This window comes from Etheostoma spectabile, chromosome 15 (genome assembly GCF_008692095.1).
Source record: "Etheostoma spectabile isolate EspeVRDwgs_2016 chromosome 15, UIUC_Espe_1.0, whole genome shotgun sequence".
NCBI classification, from domain to species: domain Eukaryota; kingdom Metazoa; phylum Chordata; class Actinopteri; order Perciformes; family Percidae; genus Etheostoma; species Etheostoma spectabile.
The window spans coordinates 28211307-28235780 of record NC_045747.1 but is presented as its reverse complement, the minus strand read 5'-3'; the positions used below and the strand labels follow the sequence as shown (position 1 = coordinate 28235780).

The 24474-nt window shown below is 40.2% G+C and overlaps 3 protein-coding genes across 6 annotated transcripts in view; all 3 read right to left on the bottom strand.

Annotated features, from left to right (window-relative positions):
* pop4 (POP4 homolog, ribonuclease P/MRP subunit) overlaps window positions 1-18686 on the bottom strand; it is a 28153-nt gene extending 9467 nt beyond the window's left edge. The window contains exons 1-7 of one of the 2 annotated variants that reach the window (XM_032538258.1): window positions 18514-18686; window positions 14882-14937; window positions 13187-13410; window positions 12043-12120; window positions 11886-11947; window positions 10578-10679; window positions 8456-8613 (exon numbers count right to left, since the gene is read on the bottom strand). In XM_032538258.1, coding sequence (XP_032394149.1) covers window positions 8477-8613; window positions 10578-10679; window positions 11886-11947; window positions 12043-12120; window positions 13187-13410; window positions 14882-14937; window positions 18514-18526 — 672 coding nt within the window. In that variant the 5' untranslated portion in view covers window positions 18527-18686 and the 3' untranslated portion in view covers window positions 8456-8476. Of the gene's footprint in view, window positions 1-7714; window positions 8614-10577; window positions 10680-11885; window positions 11948-12042; window positions 12121-13186; window positions 13411-14881; window positions 14938-18513 lie in introns of those variants that run through there. The other variant, XM_032538257.1, reaches the window with a different exon arrangement.
* Window positions 1-24474, bottom strand: part of tpcn2 (two pore segment channel 2) — a 224090-nt gene that overhangs the window by 169709 nt on the left and 29907 nt on the right. For 2 of the 3 annotated variants that reach the window (XM_032538250.1, XM_032538252.1), the window contains exons 22-25: window positions 23432-23514; window positions 23273-23354; window positions 22766-22857; window positions 19387-22666 (exon numbers count right to left, since the gene is read on the bottom strand). In XM_032538250.1, coding sequence (XP_032394141.1) covers window positions 22588-22666; window positions 22766-22857; window positions 23273-23354; window positions 23432-23514 — 336 coding nt within the window. In that variant the 3' untranslated portion in view covers window positions 19387-22587. Of the gene's footprint in view, window positions 1-19386; window positions 22667-22765; window positions 22858-23272; window positions 23355-23431; window positions 23515-24474 lie in introns of those variants that run through there. The other variant, XM_032538251.1, reaches the window with a different exon arrangement.
* Window positions 2623-4595, bottom strand: plekhf1 (pleckstrin homology domain containing, family F (with FYVE domain) member 1). Its single transcript, XM_032538255.1, has 2 exons — window positions 4213-4595; window positions 2623-3921 (listed from the first exon to the last, which is right to left on the bottom strand). Exons 1-2 carry the CDS (start codon window positions 4457-4459, stop codon window positions 3317-3319), a joined length of 852 nt encoding a protein of 283 aa, XP_032394146.1. The 5' UTR covers window positions 4460-4595; the 3' UTR covers window positions 2623-3316.

Genomic DNA, 24474 nt, shown 5'->3' with positions numbered 1-24474 from the left:
CACTGAATCGTGTTTTTCCCCATTATTTCGTTTCATGATTGGCTGATTGATATGGACTTTATTTGGACAAATATAGGATGGCCTTGGGAGGAGCGTGAGGCTCGCGTATGACTGCATGAGGTATGCACGTCCGTATTTAAAACAAGAAGAGTCTGTACAGGTGTGTGCCGCATGGTGTTATAAATCAGAATGTTTTTGCGTACAAAAATTCGGACTTTTTGCTGCACCAAATCTTTCAGAATAGAATCTACGCAGAGTTTTATAAATGAGGCCCCAGGATCCTCCCAATCCTACCTACAGCACCTTTAAATACTGCAGGGCTCCTCCATATTAAGGCAGCCATTCCCCAAGGGAACACCCGGATAATATTAATAACCTGCAAGCCCAATGTGAAAAAAAAGTTTCAATCTGGTGGAAAATTGTAAACCTACAATTTTGAAGCTCTAGATTGAAAACCTGATGCAATAACATGATTTTATGCTGTAATGGCAGTGGGATCACATGTTGTGGGTTTAATGGGTTTCAATGTGGACATGTTGTCCTTAACGGTCTGAGAGTTTGTATTTGGGCTACAGTTTATTATAGATAAATTATAGGACCTGAAGTTGCAATTCCAAATACAAAAAAAAACAAAACAACTCACATCCAGGTGTTTGCCTTATGCAATAACCAAACATGCCTAGTAAGTAACAAAGGTTTTAAATGTGAATGTCAAAGAAAGTTCAAATAACTGTCCTCGTTATGAGAGCACGCTACATTCACATGCACATAACATGGCACACACAGATTTATGGTTCACACAATGTACAGATAGAAACCTGAAGGTCTGGATTCTGCGCTGTTATGAAACTGATCTGAGTAAAACATCTGCCCGCAGACCTTTCAGGTGTCCTAAAACACCACGTTGATGAAAAGTGATATTTGTATCTGTCGAAGCACAGACCCCAGCAAACATGCCCTTTTGGGGCCAGTGTGGGCCCACTGCGGGAGAGTAATGGACCTTGAGTGGGCAGCCCACTTTGGGCAATGTTACCATTGTGAAATGGGGGGCCTTTACATGTATGGGGCTTGTGGCTTGGAGAGTGGTCGCCCCTCTACCAAAAAATTGGGGGTTAGATGCCAGGTTCCTCCAGCCACATGTCAAAGTGTCCCTGAGCAAGACACTGGACCCCACTTTGCTACCCGGGTGCTGTTTGTCAAGCTCTCCACTGCTCCTAATTCTTAGGGTGGGTTAAAATGCAGCAATTGAATGTTACTTTATTGTACTGTGTAAGTGACAAATAAGAATACAGTTTGTACTTTTGCATACTCTAAACACATTGTGGGCATAATCTGGGAATGCTGTGGGTAAACTGTGGGTATACTGTGAGTATACTGTGTGCATACTGTAAGTATACTGAGGGTATCCTGTGGGAATACTGTGGGTAAACTGTGGGTATACTGTGAGTATACTGTGTGCATACTGTGGGAATACTGTAAGTATACTGTGAGTATACTGTGGGTACACTGTGGGAATACTGTATACTGTGGGTAGATTGGGTAGAGCTGTAACAGTTCCAAATATTGCTGTACAATTTATTGTCTCAGAAATAATTGTGATTAACAATATGATTGTCTCTTTCAGTCAAATTTAAAATATTCAATTATATTTCAAACATGTTAAAATTTTACATTAAACTCCAGGACTCGTCTCTTGGTTATGTAACTCTTATGTGACCCAGATAATGTAGTACACAGCACACAACACACATAGCCATGAAGTAAACCACACTTCTTTATTATCATTAATGTTTTTTTTTTTAATTTTTTTGTAAAATGAACATAAAATTGACTAAAGAACATTTATTCTTATTAATAAAATACCAAGCATTGATCATTTACCAAAAACAGATAAGGAAAACAGGTAATAATCAATAAGTTATTGGCAAAACTATGTGGCAAAATAGTCATCACTGCTTCTGTATGCCTACTTATGTTTTTTTCTTTTGTTATGAACATGTACAGGGACATGTGCCCACAATAACACAATGCACGTTCCGACCAATAATTCATTTTCTTTATTACAATTTGGCATATCCCAAAAAATACCACACCTTAGCAATTAATTGCGGTTAAACAAATATTGCTTATGGACACATTGAGCAAAAATACACGTTTGAATACAGTCAAACTGACTTTTTATATTTCAAAGGTGCTCAATGGTGCATGCAGTAGTAACACTGTGTGCACACAGTCTGGTTTGTTATTTATTACCAACAGTAATTTTGATGCAGTTTCAATTTTTTAGAGCTGTTTTTGAGTCAGAAATCAACTTTTTGTCAGCTTGGAGGATAAAAAAAATCATATTTGAGAATTCAACACTTTAAAGCTATAGTGCGTGACTTCTTTAATTGAACGTCTGTTACATTCAAGACCTACAGCAGGAGGACTGAAATCCCCCCCCAAAAAATGGCCGACAGACAGACCCCATTTCTGTTGCATAAAAATTTGAAGACAATTACGTCTTCTGAAGAGTCCATCATAATTCGACAGGATAAACAAGACCAAGAGATAAGTCCAAGAGATTGTAACTACATGTTCCAACATCTGCTGATAACACTCCAATCATGACAGGCAAATATGTATTTTCTAAGTGCTTTATTTGTCATACTTCATTCCAAAGACAAATAGGAGACACATGTTAAGTCCAAATGTTCCATGTACACAATCCCTGACATAACATCTGACACCCAGAAGAAAATGTTAAAAAAACAACAACAATAAAAACATATTTGTGAAACTAATAAACGTTTTTTTTTTTTTAAATGTTACTTTTAAAGAACATAAAACTTGTAGTTGACATCGGGTCAATCTTTACCATATAATGCATAGCACAGTACATTTACTTAATATACTTTCATCACTTATCTCCCTAACTGGCACTACACATTCCGTTGGCCACACCCCCATGTGTGTGACATCACTAGAAAGTATGGTTATAGGATATCAAATATATAGATATAGGATATAATATATATATCGATACAGGATATCAAAATCTAGTCAGACTAATGCAGACTGAGGCCTAGCTCCAGTGTTCTACTCCAAATCCTCTGACCACGTTATCACAGCAAATCAAGGACGACTTCACAGTAACAGTGTTCCCGCAGACAGCAAAATGTGAACAGACAAATTACAGTATGTACAAAACAGTTTAACAATAACACATTATTGTCTTTATGTCATGACCGACTGCACAAAGCTGCATCAATGTTCATGTTTAAGAAAAATCCAACGCCAGGGACTTTCTGAGTGGCTGCAACCCTCTTGGTGTGCTTCATGTTTGGGGCCTCAGATGGTCTGGCTTGAAGTAGACATATGGGGACCAGGGGTCCATCAGGGTCTCCATCCACCTGCTGGGGTCATGGTCCTCCATCTGCTCCTCTGCCTCCTCTTCCTCACTGGATCCCTCCACGTCATCTCCATCCGAGCCGATCTTCTCTGTGCTGGTTCCCCACTGACGAGACATCTCCGGGGTTTTTGCGTGCATACCGGAAAGACTCGAGTGACACGTGGTGCAGACCCTCAACCACTTAGTCGGGTGAATGTGTTGGATTATTGCTCGCTTCTTAGAGCACGCACCGCAGACCACGAAACCGCATTTCCGGCAGTGGTGTCGCCGCTGTGCAATGGTGAACTTGTCGGAGCAGCGCATGCAGACCGCAGAGGCGTGGTCGGGGATCCAGGTGACGGCGAAGGTGGAGCCGGGCCTGCAGCCACCGCTCTGCAGCAGTCTGGACCGCCAGTCCTCGATGTGTTCCATCCAGGCTCGCTTCTCCTCGTAGGAGGCGGCTGACACGTAGAAGGACTTGTATGGTGTGCGGATCAACCATTGGTTCCTCATTGTCAGGCTGTCCTCCAAGTCCTCCAGCTGGATTTCCTCTGAAATTATGAAAAGTGTAAGATGAGGTAACAAAAGGGACATAATCAGATGGTCACCAAGCATGTGAGCCAGCAGTTACAACCATCCCTTGTTTCAAAATGTAATCTAAACATTGTCATTGCCTTTGTTCTCATTCTACACCTTTAACTCTGTGAGTCTGAGGATCACTTTTAACTGTCAAAGCATTTTAAAACCCTAAAAAGAATGGAACAATCAGCCTAATCTTCCTCCTCAGGGGAGTTTTTGTCTAGTTGGATCGAGTGTTGAGGAGAAGCAGATGAGATGCTCACCTAGAGAAATGATCTTCTGTTTCTTGTTCCAACGGCCGTTCAGAATGATGCTGCCGTACACCAGCACATCGTTGAAGAGGAAGAAGACTTTAGGCTGTGGCCCCCGGCGGCTCAGCTTCATCAGCCGGCCCTCTCCGATCAGAACCCGACCCGGCTTGGACAAGGGCTTCCCCTTCGGCCCAAATGAGTTCTCCACAGCTTGGATCCGGTCCCGGTTATCCTGAGTAAACATGATCTGCTCCGCCATGGTGTCTTTGTGTCTAGTTAACAAGTCAACAAGAGTCCTGTTGTCAGTGTCTTTTCTCTGCTAGTTTGTCTTGTCCTTCTGAGGAGACAAGCTGCTGTGTTGAAGTACTTATAGCCTTTGTGACGCAATGGGAGTTTCCTAAGTAAGTTCTGCTTTAAGACCAACCCATTTTTCAAGAGGTGACAGGGGGGGGAGCTACATTCGACACACAGTGTGACACAAAAACTTCTACAGAAGGGAATACCAGCATTTACAGATTTGAAACATTCTGAGAATTGAAATTCTTTTCCTGCATCCTGGAAATTTTCACTTTTTGACTTTTGGTTTTTATCTGTTGATCTTACACAAATGTCACATCTATTGATTTAATCTGTATTCATGTTTCCAATGCAGCCTTCATATGTGTGAAAAAACAAATCAGCAATCTACTGCATCCACGCAGGGTGAAATCTTTTCTCTGTGACAGAAATTTCAAAAGTAAAACTGAGCTGACGACAGCTCACGTTTCACAATCAGGTTCAGTGTTGTCAGACTGCTGGTACGGCTCAGCAGCAGCTGCAGTAACAAGTGTCGGAATAAAAAGTATTCATACCATGTGTGTTCATAAACATTATATTCACGTAGTGCATCATATTAATCATGTGTGTTAAATTCATTATATTTTGAGCTAAAGAGCAAAAGCATTACACATAGTCTGCTTGGTTTCAGTGTGATAGTTCATAAGTTTCCTGTGACCTTATAATAGGTTGTTTTGGTACAATGTGTCCAACCATAGCTCTGCCGAGTGAGTTTAATTCTGAAAAGCGGGGTCAAGGGTGGTTAGGGACACGTCCTGTGTTTGGGTGAAGGTCCTCTCCAGTAGCAGTCTGAGACCTGTTATCTATTTTGCAGGCCGAGCTCTGCTAGACACTAACCTTCTGGAGACAAAACACAGCGCACAAACATGTCACGTGGTAGCAACTGAACCCCCCCCGTGCACACAAGATCATGCAGAAAGGGAAAAGAGTCAGACAAACTTAGGGAGAGCTATGGATGCATATTCTCTGTAACCTAGTCTCTGGAAAATATATTCTATTGTAATAAACGTTCTTTTATCCAACCTACGGACTTGAACCCTTCTTCCTGAAAGAATCTAGAAGGGCAGGGTTTCGGCGCAACACAAGACAACACGACAAACTGACACACTGCCAACTTGGTTGTCATTTCATGCACATTCATTAAATTGCTCTTTCCAGAAGTCGGGTTTGTGATCAAACACAAACATGTTTGTGCTTCAAGTCCTCACAGCTTAGTCACTCTGAGGACCTGGGAGGACATAGACAAACTGCCATAAAATTATACATTAATATTATTACCACTTTTCACTGAGTTAAATTAGCCATTTGTTAACCGTTTTTCCCCATGGCGTTCAGGCTTTGGAGGCCATTTCAAGGCATTTGAAATCATCTAGGCTGAGCAGCCTATAAGTTTATGCACTTCTTTATTTGTTTTTCCCTCTCCAATCAACTTTTTTAATCAATGTCCGCTGTTCCTCAGAGCAATGTCTGGAACGACACAATCTACTCAGTATTTCAGTGTCAAATGCACATAACCAGCATGCAGAATTGCTTCCATAATCGAATCAATCACCTCACAACCACAACACTGCTATTATTTTGAACATGCCACTTTCAATTCCACAGAATGAGCAGCATGCATGTCATGACTGCTGGGTCTGTTGGTTTTCTATGACTCAACAACACTTATTTGCAACTTATTTGCCATGTCGAAATATCACTTCTACCAAAAAACATGATTTATGATTATGAGGTTAGTGGTGTTGGACTGCTATTTTGAACACAACTGTACTAAGGAAAGCTCATTGTGGGACTGGCTCTAGTGGCTGTAATTCTGCACCAAGGCTGAATTTGGGAAAGAGACTTCAGATACAGTATTAGGGGACCACTAAGGTCTATATAAAAGAGACCTCATATACAGTATTAGGGGACCACTAAGGTCTATATAAAAGAGACTTCAGATACAGTATTAGGGGACCACTAAGGTCTATATGAAAGAGACTTCAGATACAGCATTAGGGGACCACTAAGGTCTATTTAAAAGAGACTTCAGATACAGTATTAGGGGACCACTAAGGTCTATATAAAAGAGACTTCAGATACAGTATTAGGGGACCACTAAGGTCTATATAAGAGACTTCAGATACAGCATTAGGGGACCACTAAGGTCTATATAAAAGAAACTTCAGATACAGTATTAGGGGACCACTAAGGTCTATATAAAAGAGACTTCAGATACAGTATTAGGGGACCACTAAGGTCTATATAAAAGAGACTTCAGATACAGTATTAGGGACCACTAAGGTCTATATGAAAGAGACTTCAGATACAGTATTATTAATATAACAACTCAGTTTTTCAAAATACCTTTAAATATTCCATATTTTTTTACTTAATGGTGTTATTCAACTTTTCACTTCTTCTTACACAGTTAAATTAGCAATCCAGTTTAGCATAAGCAATTTCCTGTTTTTCATAGTTATTTTGTGGATTCTCTGTGGTACAAGTTGGTGATGACTGCACAAAGGCAGTAGACCATTACAAGTCATATAGTAATAACCTGGGAACAAAGACTTTTCACATCCAGATGTCTGCCATACTGTAGAAGTAAAAAATTGAAATGCCAAACAGTTTTAACTGTGAATAGTGACTTATTAACTGTCCTCATTAATAAGCGCACACTACAGAATGTGACATAACACTGGCTCACGCAAACATTTGGCTTCACACAGTGTCCCAGATACAAACCTGAAAGTCTGGATTCTGCAGCGATATTAATCTTGATCGGTAATCTGATAGGAGTGAAACCTGATGAAAAGTGTTTGGGTCTGCTACAATTCTGCACTGTGGAAGCACAGATTCCTTCAGCTCAGCTCTGTTGATAGACGAGTTCTCTAACAAAGGAAATGTGTGAGGGGCAAAGTGATTGACATCTCCATGAGCAGGGAAGTACACAGACAAAAAGTTGTATTTGCATTCAGCCAACCATGTTTCACATGTTCTGTTACAAAAAGGCTGCTGTATTATACAATACACATAACAAAATCTAACAGAATTGGTTAAACAAACTAAATACTGCTCTTAAACTGGGGACATTTTCGCCATCTTGTTCATGTAATCAATCAGTTCAAAGACTCCTGAGGAGAAAAAAAAAAAAGGATACAAGAAAGTCTCCTGTTTACTTCTTCACTCCACTGTGTGCAAACCTCTGACTAAGACGTATTACTGGTCTGTTGGTCTGATTAGGTATTGCTGGGTTAGGGTTGATACTTTTTTTTTTTTTTACTATAAAAAAAACATTCCCTTTTGTCTCAAAGCAGCCATGCAGCCTGACAAAAATACAATTTAAAATTTAAAAAAGCATGTCTTTAAATCCCATACATCTGATCAAAGATTAGATTAACAAATACAACCAAGAACCAGAAATAAATTCCGTAGTGTTTCTGTAGTTCCCAGAACTCCAACCGAGTGACACGTCTTCTCTCTGCAGTTTCAGGGGCCACGTTCTCCAGTTCATCTTTCATTCACATCATATCAGGAAATTCAGGTTATTACCTTAATCTTTTCGACCAGGACCATTAGTATTCGGATCAAATAGCTCATGAAAAATAAGGTGTGGCAGATTAAGTAGTCAACATCTGTATTAAGGATACACATTTGATCATCTTTTGATACCTATTTTTCAAAGTTGTCAATATACAGCAAGGTGAAAACTGAACTTAAAGCTGTAAAATGATCTTTAAGATGTGGTCTTACAGTTTGTGGTATGAAAAAAAAAGTACAAAAATGTTTTTGCCTTTTTGCTGGGGACCTCCTGGGCCTCCCCCGGAACCCAATTTAGGGACCACTGCCATAGACAATAAATAACCACAATGCATCTGCTACAAGTAGGTCATTATTGTGGCAGTTCTTTAAAGGGATGTCTCTTTCATTGAGGCACACAGCTTCCTGTGGTGACGCATCACAAGTCGATGGTTCCTCTCACTTTAAACTTCTTGGCGGAGCGTTCACTGGCTCGCTGCTCAAACTTGCTCCCGTAGATGTGGGAGACGAAGCCATTGATCTCCACCTCAAACACGCTGTTCCTCTTAGGGATCACTGTCCCACAACATGTGGAGGGAGAGAGAAGGACAGAGGAACTAATGTGTTACTCTCATAACGTATGAATCATCATCACCAGAGCTCAGACAGACACTCGCTTAGTTTCCATCAACTTGTCAATCCAACTATCTGAAGTTTGGAACAAAAAAAATAAATAAAAAAAACTCATGCGAATAAAGCCAGTGAAAGTGCGTTTCCATCCAACGGCTTCAAAGCCAACAAAAGCCTGGGCGTAATGACGTCACATGCCGTTTGCAGTTTTGCAATAAAATTTGTATATCTAATTTATTTTAGACGTATGTTAAGGTGTTTCCGTTCACTTTCGTACTTTATCGCACAACATTCAAGCAAACAATTGCTTGACAAAACAGACCGCACCGTCCACATCCATCCATCTTTGTCCACTTATCCGGTCTCTTGTCACGCGGGGAGCAACTCCAGCAGGGGACCCCAAACTTCCCTTTCCTGAGCCACATTAACCTGCTCCAACTGGGGGATCCCGAGGCGTTCCCAGGCCTGGTTGGAGATATTATCCCTCCATCTAGTCCTGGGTCTTCCCTGAGGCCTCCTCCCAGCCGTCCAAATATAACGGATTAATATTGCACAAGTTGAAATAGATGTGCCAGCTGACATATCGAGCTATAATAAGAAAACAAGGACGCTATCAACGCTTTGCTATGATGATGCAGATGCACGTAAATGGCCGACGACAACGGAGGTGGCCTGTGGGGAGGGAACGAGGGTGCTCCGAAGTGTTCTGGGAGATTGTGGTTTAGAGACACTTCATGGAAACCCTTTGGTTGAAGCATTTTCGGATTTGACCTGTTGTGTAACTTTACTGGCCCATCCCTTGACCCAGATAAGCCATGGGCCTCTGGCTCCAGTCGAGAAACACATCACCACTGCGCTCTACAAACTGGCTACATGCACAGAGTAGTGGGCAAAACGTTTGGGTTAGCAAGACCACCGTGTGTTTACGCCGTGTGCAATGCCATACAAACAAGGATAATGCAAAGGTTCATGAAGGCTACCTACCTGGAGTGGATGAGGCGCATGAGATCTCGCTCTGTAATTACACAGCAATACATGTAATTACAACACAATAGACGGGACTCAAGTCCCGATTAGACCCCCGCTGAAGGCTGCCGGGATATTATCAATGGAAAGGGCTGGCCATCAACAGTATTACTACAGGATGTGGTAGACCATCGCTGCATGATAAGGGATATTTGAGGCACTCCCGGCTGTGCGCATTGGGTGCGCGACCTTCTGACCCATACAAGTGCATCTGTTTAACCAGAAAATGAACTAAAACTTTATCGTAATTCATTACTTATTTGGCAAATAATGTTTCCATCAGCGTTTACCACGTAAGCCGTATATGATCAAAACATAATCTGATGAGACCGATCTTATAAATTTTGAGTCGATTTCCATGAAATTAAATCAAATTTTACTGTTTCCATAAGGGATTTTTTATTCAATATAACTTAATTTGCACAAAAAAACGTGTGCATGGAAAAATTGACCAACACTGGAAGCTTTAAGCAGCCTTAATCTGGCATTGCATCTCCACAGCGCTGTGGAGTGAAGTCTGGTTACAAAAAAACGCTCTGGGTTGTTGGCATTTCTTTTAACCAATCCCAATCATCTTGGGCGGTGCTAAGTTTCGGGCGCATCAACGGTGGCTCGGCTAAAATGTCTAGGTGTGGAACTTGTTTAGGTGGAACATTTACACCCCGCAGAGAAAAAAAGGTCTACTGTTCTACTGTTCTACCTTCCTTTACAAAAAGTTAAATAACTAATATTGTTAGTTTGTAATTAAAACTTCTGTGGAAGTCATTAGTCTGGACGACAGGATATCGTAAAAAGGTAACCCAGTTATCTGACCCACCTACTGACCTACCAGATCTAAAGGTGAGTTTCAGTGAGTGAGATACAGGTACGTCCAGCCGTCTTACCTTTCAGTTTGTTTTCTTTGGTGATGATTTTGAAGATGTGTTTGAACTCCTGGACCAGAATCCCTGTGGTTCCTACATATGATGGGCACTTCGATCGGACCACTGTGTGAGAGAAAAGGTCAAACCATTAGTAGTAGCTATGCAGTCAGAAGTCGTCACACTCCCCTAACATTACACAGCGTGTTGTGTCTATAAACAGATATTTGTAGGGTCTCACAAAAAGCACAGAGGCCATCGAACATGATAGGATATGCCATTCAGTAGGTCACAAGAAAATGAAATGTAATTTCACCCTGTGGGCTCAACAAAGAGTGTCTTAGTCTTAATATCACATTAAAACTGTACATTAGAGTTGTTTGAATGGCAGTCTTGGAAAAGCCTTGGATACCGCCTAAAATGCTGGTATCAATGAGTACACAATGCAAAGCACTGATTCCAAGTAATTTAGCCAAAAACAAAACTGGTAAAACGGCTTGTTGCTAACATAAGCTCTCAGCTAGATCTCAGCTTGCAGACCATCTGCAGACGTGACCATGTGTGGTCTGCGTTTACACTTTGTTCAACAACTTTTCAAGCAAATTTAGTAGAAAAAAAAGATTCCCTGGATTACATTTGTGGAAATTGGGAGCTAGTGGGACGTGTCCACAGGCAGCATCATTCCCCCGCTGCCCATTCACTGTCTACGTAAGCAGCTGAGTAATGCATTCTGGAAGCGTTGCTGGGACTTTGGAGAAGCAGGGCGGTGAGCTGCCCGCTACTCATTTGCATAAAGTTGAATCCAGCCAACTTTATGCAAATCAGGGGAGCCCAGCTTGACTTGTCGCCTCTCAAAAACTCACAAAACAAGCCGTCATGTTTGTCAGTTTTGAAATCAAGGAGCAAACACGTTAGCCCAATCAGGTGCAGCCATCGCAGATGTTGGAGGGTGGAGCCTGTTTTCTTTGCTCCTCAGTGGTCATTGAAGAGAACTGATAACTGCTAATGGAGAGGCCAGCAAATGTCCATAGCTGGGAGGCGGGGGCGATCCCTGCTGTGGAGAAACACCACCGTCAACATGTAACATGCGGGTAACAAAGAGCCTCCATTAGCTGTGTGTCACCGCTACAGCTGCAACTCCAACCACTGGCCGTGATGGTGAGCGGCCAAATTAGCAGACAAACAAACTACAAACAACTAGCGTATGTTGTTTTTACGACACCTGCACGCACCTGACCTTTTCCCAGCATCTTTATCTTAACTTCAACTAATGGATAGTGATACTGAATAAAGTCATTGTGATGTTCATTTTAGAGAAAACTAGAAATGTACCTGTGATGATGGCACCATGAAAGTCTGCCTTCAGAAGCTTCTGTTGCACTAACTGTGGACTGCTGTCAACACACAACATAACAGGAGACTGAGTGCACAGTGAAAGTAACAAGAGTTTCATTAGATTTAAGGAATCTGTGTGGAGCTCCAAACTTACCTTGTTGGTTTTAAACCACCGCACAGGTCAATGACGTACTGTCTCCAGAGTTCATGCAGAGGCAGGAAAAGCTCATATCTACAATGACAATAATGAAGACGGTGAGTATCATTACATGCACACTATTATTCCACTATTATTCAGAACGTCTTTTTTTTTTTTTACTAAAGCATATTCCTATTAAGACATTTTTTTTTTTAACCTTTCTGTGATCAATTCTTTTTTTTTTTTTTTTAATCAAAAGTGCAAAACAATGGTCCAGATGACAACATACAGAAAAGTACACTACATGCACCGAAGAAGGCACAGTGCAGATCAAATGTTTCACTCCAAAACAAAGAGGAAATACGGGAAGGAGGGAAACCCAACAAAAACACAACAGCAAGAACATTGTCTGCAGCTCACAAACAAGACACACAGAAACACACACAAACAAACAAATAAGAGGCATTGACAGGGAGACCGACGTAAGATAAAAGGGACCAAACAGACGCACAGATAGAGGCGAGAAGGCTGTGGCATGAACCTACAGCACCGATTAAGACATGTGTGATATGCTGGTATTATTCAGGTTTTAGAAGTATTCTTTGTACATGTATACAGCGCATTAGAAATGTGCGTCTCAATCTGGGTTTCCACCGCAGTTTATAGCCTGTTTGCAGCTTGTGGGCAGCTCTGTGCGTTGCTATGGTTGCTGTACACACACCAACCAGCCAACAGTTTGCAGGGCTGCGATAGAGATGCATGACCAAAACAAAAGAAGGAGAAGCACAGCTTCTTTTAAACATTATCAACAGGTTTTTGGAAATGAGCAAACATCACAACGCCGACGTTTTCTAGAAGCTGGTTGAAGGAATGAAAGAGGGACGTTGTGTGTTCGCAACAAGTCCACCACCGCCGGGACAATTTAAAAAAAATCCTACTTTGCATGGCTACATGTAAACAGGAATATAAATGGACTATTCTTTAATTAGCCCTTTAAACAACTTAGAGGAATAACGTCTTTTTCAAAAATAGGAATATTATGTGCATGTAAACGTGTATCACTGTCAATTTTGACGATATTTTTGATGGCGTCATGTACTTTATTGTTCCAAACACATTTCTTTCCATATGAAGATCCTTCAGATTGCTCCTCACCTACCTCTGGTGCTCGGGCTTGATCTGGAAGATCTTCATTTCCCTCTTCTGCCGAGCGTTCAGCCCCTTGGCTTTCTTGCTGCTCCTCTTGTCCTTCTTGGGCCTGGAGTAGCCCAGGATCACCGCCTTGTGCTTCAACATGTTCTGTATCTCACGGTGCGAGTGCTGCCAAATGCTGTTCTTCAGGAAGGCCTGGGTGAAGGACTGGGCTTCAGTCCTATTCAGAGACTGGAAAAGGAAGGATGTGGACAGAGATGTCAAATGTGTTGTTTTTCCTCTACTGCTTTGAATTAAGCTGACTAATGGGATTTATGCTTGTTGAGTGGAAAAAAAATCAATATAATCTGTGTATCATCCTTACTTTTCATACTGAATTAGGAAAATCAAAATTGGAAAATTAAGAAGCGATTTGTTATTTTGTTATCCATTTTTTGAATCCAATATAAAAAACAATAAATAAATAAAAACTAATCAACGGCTTGTTCTTTAAAAGTAAATTTGGACCGAATATGATTTTGATATTTAACACGTCCGACTTGTCTGACCAGGAAATTGCTTATTGCTTATTCGTGTCTTGTATTTTAACTTGCGATAGATCCACTTGGATGATGCCGCACCCTGATTTAATGCAATTTATAATATTGATTTGTAATATGTTATCATAGGTAAAGGTAGGGTGCAGAGCACAGCGCGAGACAACAATAGTAGTGAGGTCAGAGTTGAAATAATATGAGCTTTAGACGTAAGGGCTTCACCAAGGATAACGCTTCTTCTTTCTCCAGCACTCGCCCCAGAGGAAAACAAAGGCCCAGCCAGCGCAGAGCGGTTTTACGTGTCATGTGTCGGCCGCTTTACGTGTGCGTGGGATGACAGAGAGACGGCGCCTCTGCAACACGCTCTGCATCGTAATCATGGGTGGCAATGCTGATAAAGAGGTTGCAACTGCGATTACTTTTCAAACACGCCATGCAGGAAACGCTCGCTGCAACATAATAGAACGAGGATAACAAGGATGAAAATACCCTAACGTTAGGTCATTGGCACACGTGCTCCTAAACACATGTTCCAGTTCGAACACATCTGTTTTAGTTGCGAATTTGAGTGAAACAGCCGCACTGTCGAGCCGTGTACCGGTATCGATACCAATGCCGTGACTTCATTGTCGGTTCCTAAACGACACCAAAATCCATTTTAACAAAGGGATATTACAACATTACACATAATGGTACAAATCTTTTTTTTTTTTCTTCAGCTCCTACTACGTGAGCCCTCTCTGTGTAATGTAATTTTCCTTTGTGTCTCTACGACGTGTAGCATTAGACGGCCAGTGAGCAGCATTATAAGATCATGGTAGAAGCATGCTGCGTGCTTACTGGTTCTCTAACGCTGATGAGATGTACTGCTAAGGTATTACATTTGATTGTTTGATCCTCGATACTAAGGAGGCATATCGGTTGATGCCTAAAAATAATCAAATTCCTTCCTCTCATTATTTCCCCACAGAAAAATAACAAAAACAATAAACTGATTATCAAAAACGTTACAGATTAATAACTACTGACAAATCAATACATCAAGAAAATGTTTCAGCATATAATCTCCTGTCACTTTCTTCTTTCCAGGAAAGTGTTTGCACAACTTGACTGGAAACTACGTCAGAGTCTGGAATAAAAAGTTGATAATGCCACTATCTGCTCACCTCCACACCCAGATCCTTCACCAGATCCTGGGGAATCTTGGCTCGAACAAGCGCTTCTGTTGAACAGGACAAACAAGACTACTGTTACACACCAGACCTTAGTAACTGGCCCAGGATGCAGGAGGTGTTGCTGGGCCAACGTAGACCCCGGCAGCCAGCCTCAAACACACATGAAAAGTCCTAGCTACAACGTCTATCTTGTTGCTACAAACAAGGCTATTACTGCCTCAAAGCAAAAAGTACAGTTTGGCTGAAACTAACTATTACTTTCATTATCGATTACATTAAGTATTATTTGTAGTGCTGTCAGTTAAACGCGTTTCTAACAGTGTTAACGCAAGCCCATTTTAACGGCGTCAGTTGTTTATTGCAAGATTAGTGTTCTTTTTGGCCTAGCAAACTTTGTAGGTTTTTTCACATGCTGTTACAACTAGTGACGTTAGACAAACTACAACACCACACCGGAGCTAGCTAGACCGGGAAAAAAAACAACAGGCACGCCACACACACTTGTGACTCGGCCAGAGAGTAGTATTGTTAAGTTTTGGTTCTCACACAATCCGTTTTTCAGAGTGTGTGAGAACTGTGATAATGAAAAGCTGCCAAAGAGGAAATACCTGTTGACTTTGGGGACAGATTGCCATGTTTTTGAATAAGCCATTGCACAAAAAGTACACATGACAATGAGAATGACCTGAACAGCCAAATGTCAAAACATCAGGTGTCAGGGGGTTGGCGATGAAAACTGTATCTGCTGTCTGACAACAGATAGCAGTTCAGGAAAATCCAGTTTTCTTTTTGAAAGTGGCAAATTTTCTGTGACAATGATGTAGCGTCTGTGTTGTGGTAGCCTTTACAAAAGCAGACTAAAGAAAGAGGTCTATTTTTATAGAGTAGACAGACGTGTCTGACTAGCTTCTGTCTTTCTGCGCGCGCGCACACACACACACACACACACACACACACACACACACACACACACACACACACACACACACACACACACACACACACACACACACACACACACACACACACACACACACACACCAAGTTCAGAGGAAATTCTACTACTCCACTGATAACAGCAACAAATATCAGGCAAGAACAATCTAACCCGTGTCTTGGGCTGTGCAACATATCGATATATGAGGCTAGACATAGTCTATTACAGTAAAATGATGTCCTTTTCTAAAGCTACCAGACTGTTCTAGCTCTTCTATTATTTGCCTTTACCCACTTTAGTCATTATGGGCCCTATCTTGCAACCGGCGCAGCGCGGCACAAAGCCTGACGCAACTGTCTTTGCTATTTTAAGACCAACGCAGTTGTTGATTTCCCACAAACAAAAACCTGGTTTAAAGTCAATAGCGCAGCATTTCATTGTTATTTTAACAGCGAATTAGTACAATGCTCCTAGGCTCGTGCACAACGCGCACACTATGCTTGTTACTCACAAACATGCAAAAGATTACAAATAAAACTATGACAATGCAAATCCACCATCACAATAGCAATGCACCAAGGTACAAACGCACCTGGCTTTTAAAGGGAATGGGAGATGACACTGATTGGTTAATTGAATATTACGCCTAAAACACACCTATGCCTAGAACCCTTTTAAACCATGCACTTGGCGCCCGGAACCTTTTTTTGCCGTCAAACTAGCAAAAGTGGATTTGGACACTCCCTAAACGCATGTTCGTTAAAATAGGGCCCTAACTCCTCATTACTGATGGCTATTTATTCTACAATAGGTCAAAAATATTGTGATATCAGTGACATTTTGATTTGTCAAAGCTGTATAAGGGCAGGTGGAAAATAATCCCATTAATTACGTCCAAATCCCTATTTCATTAATTATACCTGTTTATTTGAAAAGCAATTAACAAATAATTATCCATATAACCATTAATTATACTTAGTTTAAAGAAAAACAGATAAAGTGCTCACTACCATTTGAGCCTTCCACTTCTTATCTAGTAGTAGCCTATATTTTGATATCACATTTTAATAAGCCAGACGTTATAAACATGTAAATGAGGTGCTTTCTGCAACTCTTTTCACTGTATTTGTCTGCGTTTGTCGTGATTATATTGCAACGTTATGTAGCTAACGTTATTGTACGTTAGGGTGATTCTCTACTACAGGCACTTTTGTGTCCTTGGCCCTTTTCTGTGGTGGAATGGACATCTTTGAAAGCGTTCTTCATAAAAACTGTTAAAAATTATAATATCTCATGGAGTTCTAAAACTGCCCCCTGTTATATTGCGTTAGAAGACAAATGATTGAAGCTAGATGATTGTTTTAAGTATGTTTTAAAAGAGATTTTCCATAAGCTCACAGTGCCAAAAGTGCTCCTAGATGGAGAACCACCCATTAACCTTATTGCTCTTTTACCAGCAGTCCAATATGAGGGTTATACTATATTATATTACCGTTACATAACATAACGGGCGCCTACCGTATTCAACTTGTTGTTCTGTGTGCTAAATGTATGTTCTTGGTCTTAGTTTTTGTGAAATACATTTCTAATTAAATGTGACTATAGTCCAGTGTGACTCATATATGTTTTAAAATATGATACTTTATCATTCCAATATGCATCTTGCACACTACATTTGCACTATTATATGGGGAACGTTCTCTAATGGTTGCAAGGTTAGGGGAACGTTCTCTAAAGGTTTCAATGTTAGGGGAAAGTTAGAGGAACGTTACAGGAACGTTCTCTAAAGGTTGCAACATTTGAGGACCGTTCTGGAAACGTTCGATGTAACCAAAAATTAATGTTCCCAGAACGTTAAACCAACTTTCTTACGCCAAGGCCAAAATCTAACCAAATTTAACCTTTAGGGAACGTTCCTGCAATCAAAAACAAAACGTTCCCAGAATGTTCTAGGAACCAAAAAGTGTTAGCTGGGGTAGCCTTTGTTAACTTTTCCTGTAGTAATATTTTGAATGCAGTCTTTTTAATTACACATTTTACTCATATATGTTTTCAAATACAGTACTTTATCATTCCAATATGCATCTTGCACAATACATTTGCACTATTATGTGTCTATATTGCCAATAAAACTGATTCTAGTATATATATTTTTGTAATTTTTTTACACTGTATATTAAAGTTTTAAATCCCATGCAGGGTGCCTGTAATTAATTTCTGCTAATGTAATATAATTAATGAACGTTCTGTGAACGTTCTGGAAACGTAACCAAAAACTAACGTTCCCAGAACGTCAAACTAACTTCCTTGTGCAACCAAAACACAACCAAACCTACCCTTATTAGGGAACGTTCCCAGAACGTTCTGGAAACCAAAACTTGTTAGCTCGGTAGCCTTTGTTAACTTTTTCTGTAGTAATATTTTGAATGCAGTCTTTTAAATTATACGTTTCTCTGAACGGAATTGCTACTTTTATTTTCGGAGTACTTCTTCCTAACAGCACCCCTCCACAGATATTAATAAAGATACAGAGACGGTTATTATCAGCCTGCCAGCAGAGTCAAAGTAACGGAGATATTGATGGATATGAAACGAGGTTTTAACACGAGGTTGAGGCATGTCGCGTTTATGGGTCATAAACTCCTAAAACTGCAACTTTACTTCCCTCGTGGAAACTTAAACTCACCGCTCAATGCCATGTTTTCGAAGAATTCAAGAGCAGAAAAACTGCTCAACACTATAGCTAACCTAGCTAGCTATATATCTAATAAGACAGTTGGGAAGCAGCCATCAAAACAACACACTACTTCTTCTTCTTCGTCTTCTTCTTCTTCTTCCGGTGATTGTGAAGAGTTTCCGGCAGACAGTCCGCTACGTGGCGTAACGTCGCCCTCTACAGTCTCCACCACGCATCACATGCATTTTTAATGTAATTACATTATACACTGTACACTAGGCTGTCTTACAATTTACAATCCGACGCAATGGCCAATCTTTCGAAAAAAAGGAAAAAACAATATATTTTATATAGCCTAATTATATTTACTCATTGCCTATTATTCACCCTCCCCATTTCCCCCCCTATCCTTCGCTGCATGCAACAGTGTGGTATTAAAAAAAGATTTCGATTCTGAATCTTTGAATCTACATCTTGTAATCCATGTATTCAGACTTTTTATTCTACCCTCTCTTTAACATGCTCTATATGACATGTTTCTATAACTTCTAATTGATACTGTGATGTATATGCTCAACTGAACTTCATAATTCATGTATTTGATGCAACGTCTAGCCTAAGTTTCTGCACAGGGATCAGTCAAAGAAAAAGAAAAATTATTCATATTAATTCAAATCTCTGTTGCTCATTGGTAGATATTAAGGATTGTTTCCTTTCTCGTTTTAAACCATAAACTACAACTAATATAAAAAAAAAAACATTCATAAGCTTAATAATTACAATTAGACGTGATATTGCATACAATTTTAAACTGAAAGTCAGGGGATTGCCCTAAGTGAAGTGTTTCTCTAGATAGAAATAAGTAAAATCACAATTTAAGTCTTTGCAAAATATTTATTTAAAATCTGTATATTGACATTTTTATACACAGTTATAATAAAACAGTTCACAAAATGCAAAATGAAATACAAGCTGAAAAAAATTGCATTCCAACTTTCCTTTACAGCCCTGTTTTTTCTACAAAAAAACACATTTGAACTTTATTTATATAGATACCAATGCACACTTTGGCTTTGAATAAAATGAAGTAACATATAAAGATATGAACGTTTTATGGCAGATACCCCTCTGCAAAGTCAGAATATCTGTCTGTATGACACTATTCATTATATAAAAGTGGATACTGTTTTTTTTTTTGTACAATTGAACTTTCATTATTAAGGTTGGTTTGGTCAGCAATCCTAGTACTACTAGTCTAGTACTACTAGTCTAGTACTACTAGTCTACAAGGCTGCTACTACTTGGATGGTAGTCCCGCATTGCCAGTCTGGCTAATCCACACAGCATTCTGGGATGGGGATGCTCTGGTTTATTGGCATTTCTTTAAACCAATCACAAACGTCTTGGGCGGTGCTAAGCGCCGGACAGAGTCACGGCGCTGCTGCAAAACAGCCTCTGGAAGGAACTTGTTTTGGTGGAACATGTGAACATTCAAAGGTGCAAAAGAAAACTCGAATTGGACAGATAGTCTAGCTAGCTGCCTGGATTTACAACGCAGAGACCCGAGGAGCGGGTAACCATAGTCCTCAGAAATCCCCCGGCGGTTAGATCGCCAACACAAACAAAGAGGAAGATGACAGACATGAAAAAAAGTGGAAAGTCTTTGCTATAGACTACTGAAGAAATGTTTTAACTGTTTTTTCCATTAGTTTTAGCTAATCATTTGAATAATCCCCAAAAAATAAGTGATGTGTTTGTTACTGCTGGTGGAGGGGTGTATAATTCAGGGTTTTATAAGTTTATTCGTCCTGTGGTTGCATGGTCACACAGTGAGATTCTTTGGCAAAAACAACGTATTGGATCTGTCTCATCTAAAGCACACGTTTGTTCAATTCTGACCTGATCGTTCTGAGCCTGTGGGGAAGCAGGGTGTGATTTGTGTGAATGCAACTTCACCAATAAACCATATATTATATACCTAAAATACAAGTATTTTAAACTAAAGAGCTGTAACGTGAATAGTCTATAGTGCCATAGAAGGATCAAATCTGAGCTGCAGTCGCTGGTTGTATTCAGCTGCTACAATGTTTAGGCGCTAAAACGACTAGTTAAGTTTAGGAAAAAGATGGCGGTTAAAACACTCCTGAGGAACGATTGAGCGTTTCCTGGGTGAAAGTACTTTGTATTTTCCCCCACGAAGTAAACTCCTCTCTCCGGCTTGAAAGCGCTGTTTTATGTTGACACCACGTTCTACTATTCAATGTTGGGCAAGTTACTTCCAAAATGTAATACATTATAGATTACTAGTTACTGTCATTTGAGAGTAATTGGTTGTATTACAAAGTTACTGTCTCTGAATTGTAATGCGTTACACTACTTTTGCATTACTTTTGAGTTACTGTCACCAAAATAACAGCAGAAGTTTGACTTGGCCGGTAGCTTGTGAATTTCACCACCTGATCAATAAAGTCTCTTCTTTATCCACTTTAATACATCATAGATTATTCATAATATTTTGTATAATTAATATGAATATGCAAAGTAACTAAAGCTATAAAAATAGAGAAGTAAAATGTGCATATTAGCACAATAGGCAAGTAGGAAAAAATGAAAATACCCACTTAAAAGTACTTTAGTTGTATTGAAGTACGGCATAGTTAGGCTACTTTCCAATGCAATGGTATTTACGTTTAGCAGGCCTAAACATTAGTTCCACACTGCGGTCCGCGCTGATGTACCGTCACTCGTTGGGACACAGATGTTGTCTGTACCAGCTCGCTTCAACGCAGCGTAATAACTCCCGAAAATAATATCCGTCTCACAAATGTATCTGTATCTGCAGTCACCTCAACCATTGAAAACAGCAACAGGAAATAATACTTTTTTTTTTTCTGTGAAGAAATGTTTTGCGGTGTTGGTGAATTCTTACTGCTGCGGCAACTGCTTTTGTTGTTATTTTACTTCTTTAGTTCTACTTTTCTGTGACAATATACGTACACTCCTGCAGTGCAAAGGGGGAAACTCACCAACCCATCTAGGACTAGGACTTTAATGTGTTCCACATAGCAGATCACAATGGGAAAATGATGTAGGTTCCCCCGTGTGAAAGAGGCGCAAGTCACAGGGAGCAAGATCAGATTTCTTAAAAAGCTGGTGAGGCCATTTAACTTTTAAGTTTTCACATAGTTTTTATGGTTAGTGGTGGAATGACTGCATCCAGTGAAAGATCAAATCCATATACCTATTCTTAGATTTTTTGTTAACCCATATACCAGTGTGATGGGACTATATACTTGGATATTCATGGTTTGGCAACTGCAAACATTCGCATACCCTCTGCTGTACTCAAAAGTACCTGTGGTACCCCCCATTTAAATTAGTGTTCCTTGGTATATAGTCTGGCTATACAGTTGTACATTACTGCAATGCAGCCTGGACATCTGGCACCCCCTCTCGATATCTCTGCTATTAGGGCTTAGCGTGATTGGTTTAAAGAAATACAAACAAGACAGAGCCTTTGTGTCCCCTTTCCCAGAATGATTAGCAGCAGCCAGACCTTACTCATCGGTCTAACGATGCCAGACTAATTGTCATTGTGTAGTTCCCGGGAGAGACCAGACCTTGTGCTTAACATATTTGGTAACCCTAATATCGCGTTAACAGTTTTAGAACTGCCACTGGAACTTTGGATATGCTTATTCTAGGTGCAATTCCTCAATTTAAAATAGGCAGGAGCTTTTTTTTTTTAGTATGATTCATTTTTTTGTGCAGTTATTGCAAAGATACTGTACAATATTACAGTATGGATTTGGCACACAACTTGTGGTTCTTTAGCTCCACCCACTCATGTTGATCTCAACCAATGGCATGACGTCTGCCTCCACAGAGCCTGTCAGGTAGAAACCTGTGTACAGCTTGCAGTGGTTCATGAACAACATGAGACATCATAAGAACATGTGCTTCCTACTTGTTTCAGTAGTAATCCATAATTACAATACACTAGTATTAGAATGATGTAATACTAAACCTTTCAGTGCTTCTACCACACAATAGACTCATTTAATACAATAATGATACTGTGTGTCACCAGTGTAGGTGTAAGTGGGGGTGTTGGTGTAGTTGACATAGCAGTTCCTCTTCAGTTGGCTCCTGGATCTGCTCTCTGTAGAGAACAGAGGAATGATTGGACAAAGAGTTCGCAATAGCTTGAGAGCTAGATATGTGAGTTTTATGAGTTGGCCCAAAAATAGTGTGATCCTACCTAAACATGAGCTGAACAGAGGTTTCATATCGGATCCTCTCCACATCTGTAACGGAGCAACTGTGACTACGGTCCCACTTATAGATGAAGTTCTGTTAGAAAACAAAGGAACAAAGAGTATTTGAGCAGGTTCGCAAATTTTAATATATAGCTTATATAAAAGATAAGACTGGCATTATTCAAGTGTTTTCACACAAACCAACAATCCCTTTCTTATGTCCATACCCTGATGGTGATGGAACAAAAACGACCCAAAAAAGCAACAAAAACGTTTTAATGCAAACCTAAATCTCAAAATCAGTGAGGGGCTGGATTTTGCCCACGTGCTCTGAATTTGACGCATGTGGTCGTACGTTACTAAAATGCATAAAAAAAAACAGTTATGTTTCCATGGTAACTTGCAGTTTAATATACCTTGTACATTGACGTTAAAACAGCATCTAAACTGCAGATGTGTTAAGCCTTTATGAGTGAATGTGTCCGTCTGTGTTGTCCGAGTGAACTGACCTCTAAGATGAGCGCCACAAACAGGTTGACCCACATGACGGAGGAGGTGAGCCACCAACACACAAAGTAGATCTTCGACCACCTGGGAAAAACAAAACCCGCTCATCAACATCACGTGTGGCATTAGCTGCTGCGCCCATCAAACTTTTCCTTTCTTACTCAGTGGTGTATCTGCTGTATGCATCCATGAAGGCCTGCCAGTTGTTGACTACCATGACGTCATACAGCAGAATGAGGGAAGCCTGACAGAGGGAGGGAAGGATTTTTACAGCAGTCTTCAGGAGCACACAAATATCAAATCACAGTCCCTAAATCATCACAAAAGTACCTCATAATCTGTGTCATCATCATAATCAAATGCCAACTAACAAATGCCAATAATTACTTTCAAAAGTGTGACATATTAAAGTAGCTACAAGAAACTTTTAAAGGTTTCTGAAACTGTGTAAATGTTCCATTTGATGATCATAAATCACAGCATTTATGACAGCAACAGTGAAAAGAACGCTGGTTTTATATAGTTTTTATTAATGCCTTTGCATAGGTCGAATTTTTCCCACAAAGTCACAAAATGATTTGCAGCAGGTGGACGGCGCTAGGCCTGCACGATATTGTAAAAAACTGACATCGCGATATTTTTTCCCTTGCGATATATATTGCAATATGAAAAAAGAAAGAGTAATTTTTAAAAGACGACATAAATAGCTCTATTTAGAAATAATAAATCATTCTCGACTACCGCAGTGGTTTTGTAGGGGAGTGCATCTACATAGAAGATTAATATGAAAAAGTATCTTTTCTAATGTAAACCATTCTTTGATAAACTTTAATGCTTTACAAACACCAAAGCAAGTAAGCGCTGTGACTAACATTACTCTTCTGAAATGATTTTGTAGGGAAATCAGGTAGAAATACGCTGCTTGACTAGCATGACACCATTGTATTCATATAATAATCAATCCAGGCTAACATGAATGACAGTGACAGGATGTTGCTTCCTCTAAATTTCAGGTTGTGGTCGACTAGTGGGGCCGGCTTGTTTGCTTGATAAACTGATCAGACCTGCATGTCAGGTGCACTAGCAACAAACTCTGTGTATCCACTTGTGTATTTGACTTCTGTAATAGATTAGTGTTTCCAGCGTTGCGGCTCCGAACCGTAACGCTAGTTGGGACGGACGGACCCCTTGTTTCTTTAGGCTA

Bases quoted from the DNA above. Each gene is read 5' to 3' on its own strand.
- plekhf1 (XM_032538255.1), bottom strand. From the start codon at position 4,459: ATGGCGGAGCAGATCATGTTTACTCAGGATAACCGGGACCGGATCCAA. The intron at 3,922-4,212 runs GTGAGCATCTCA...TCATAATTTCAG, and splicing joins ACAGAAGATCATTTCTCTAG to AGGAAATCCAGCTGGAGGAC.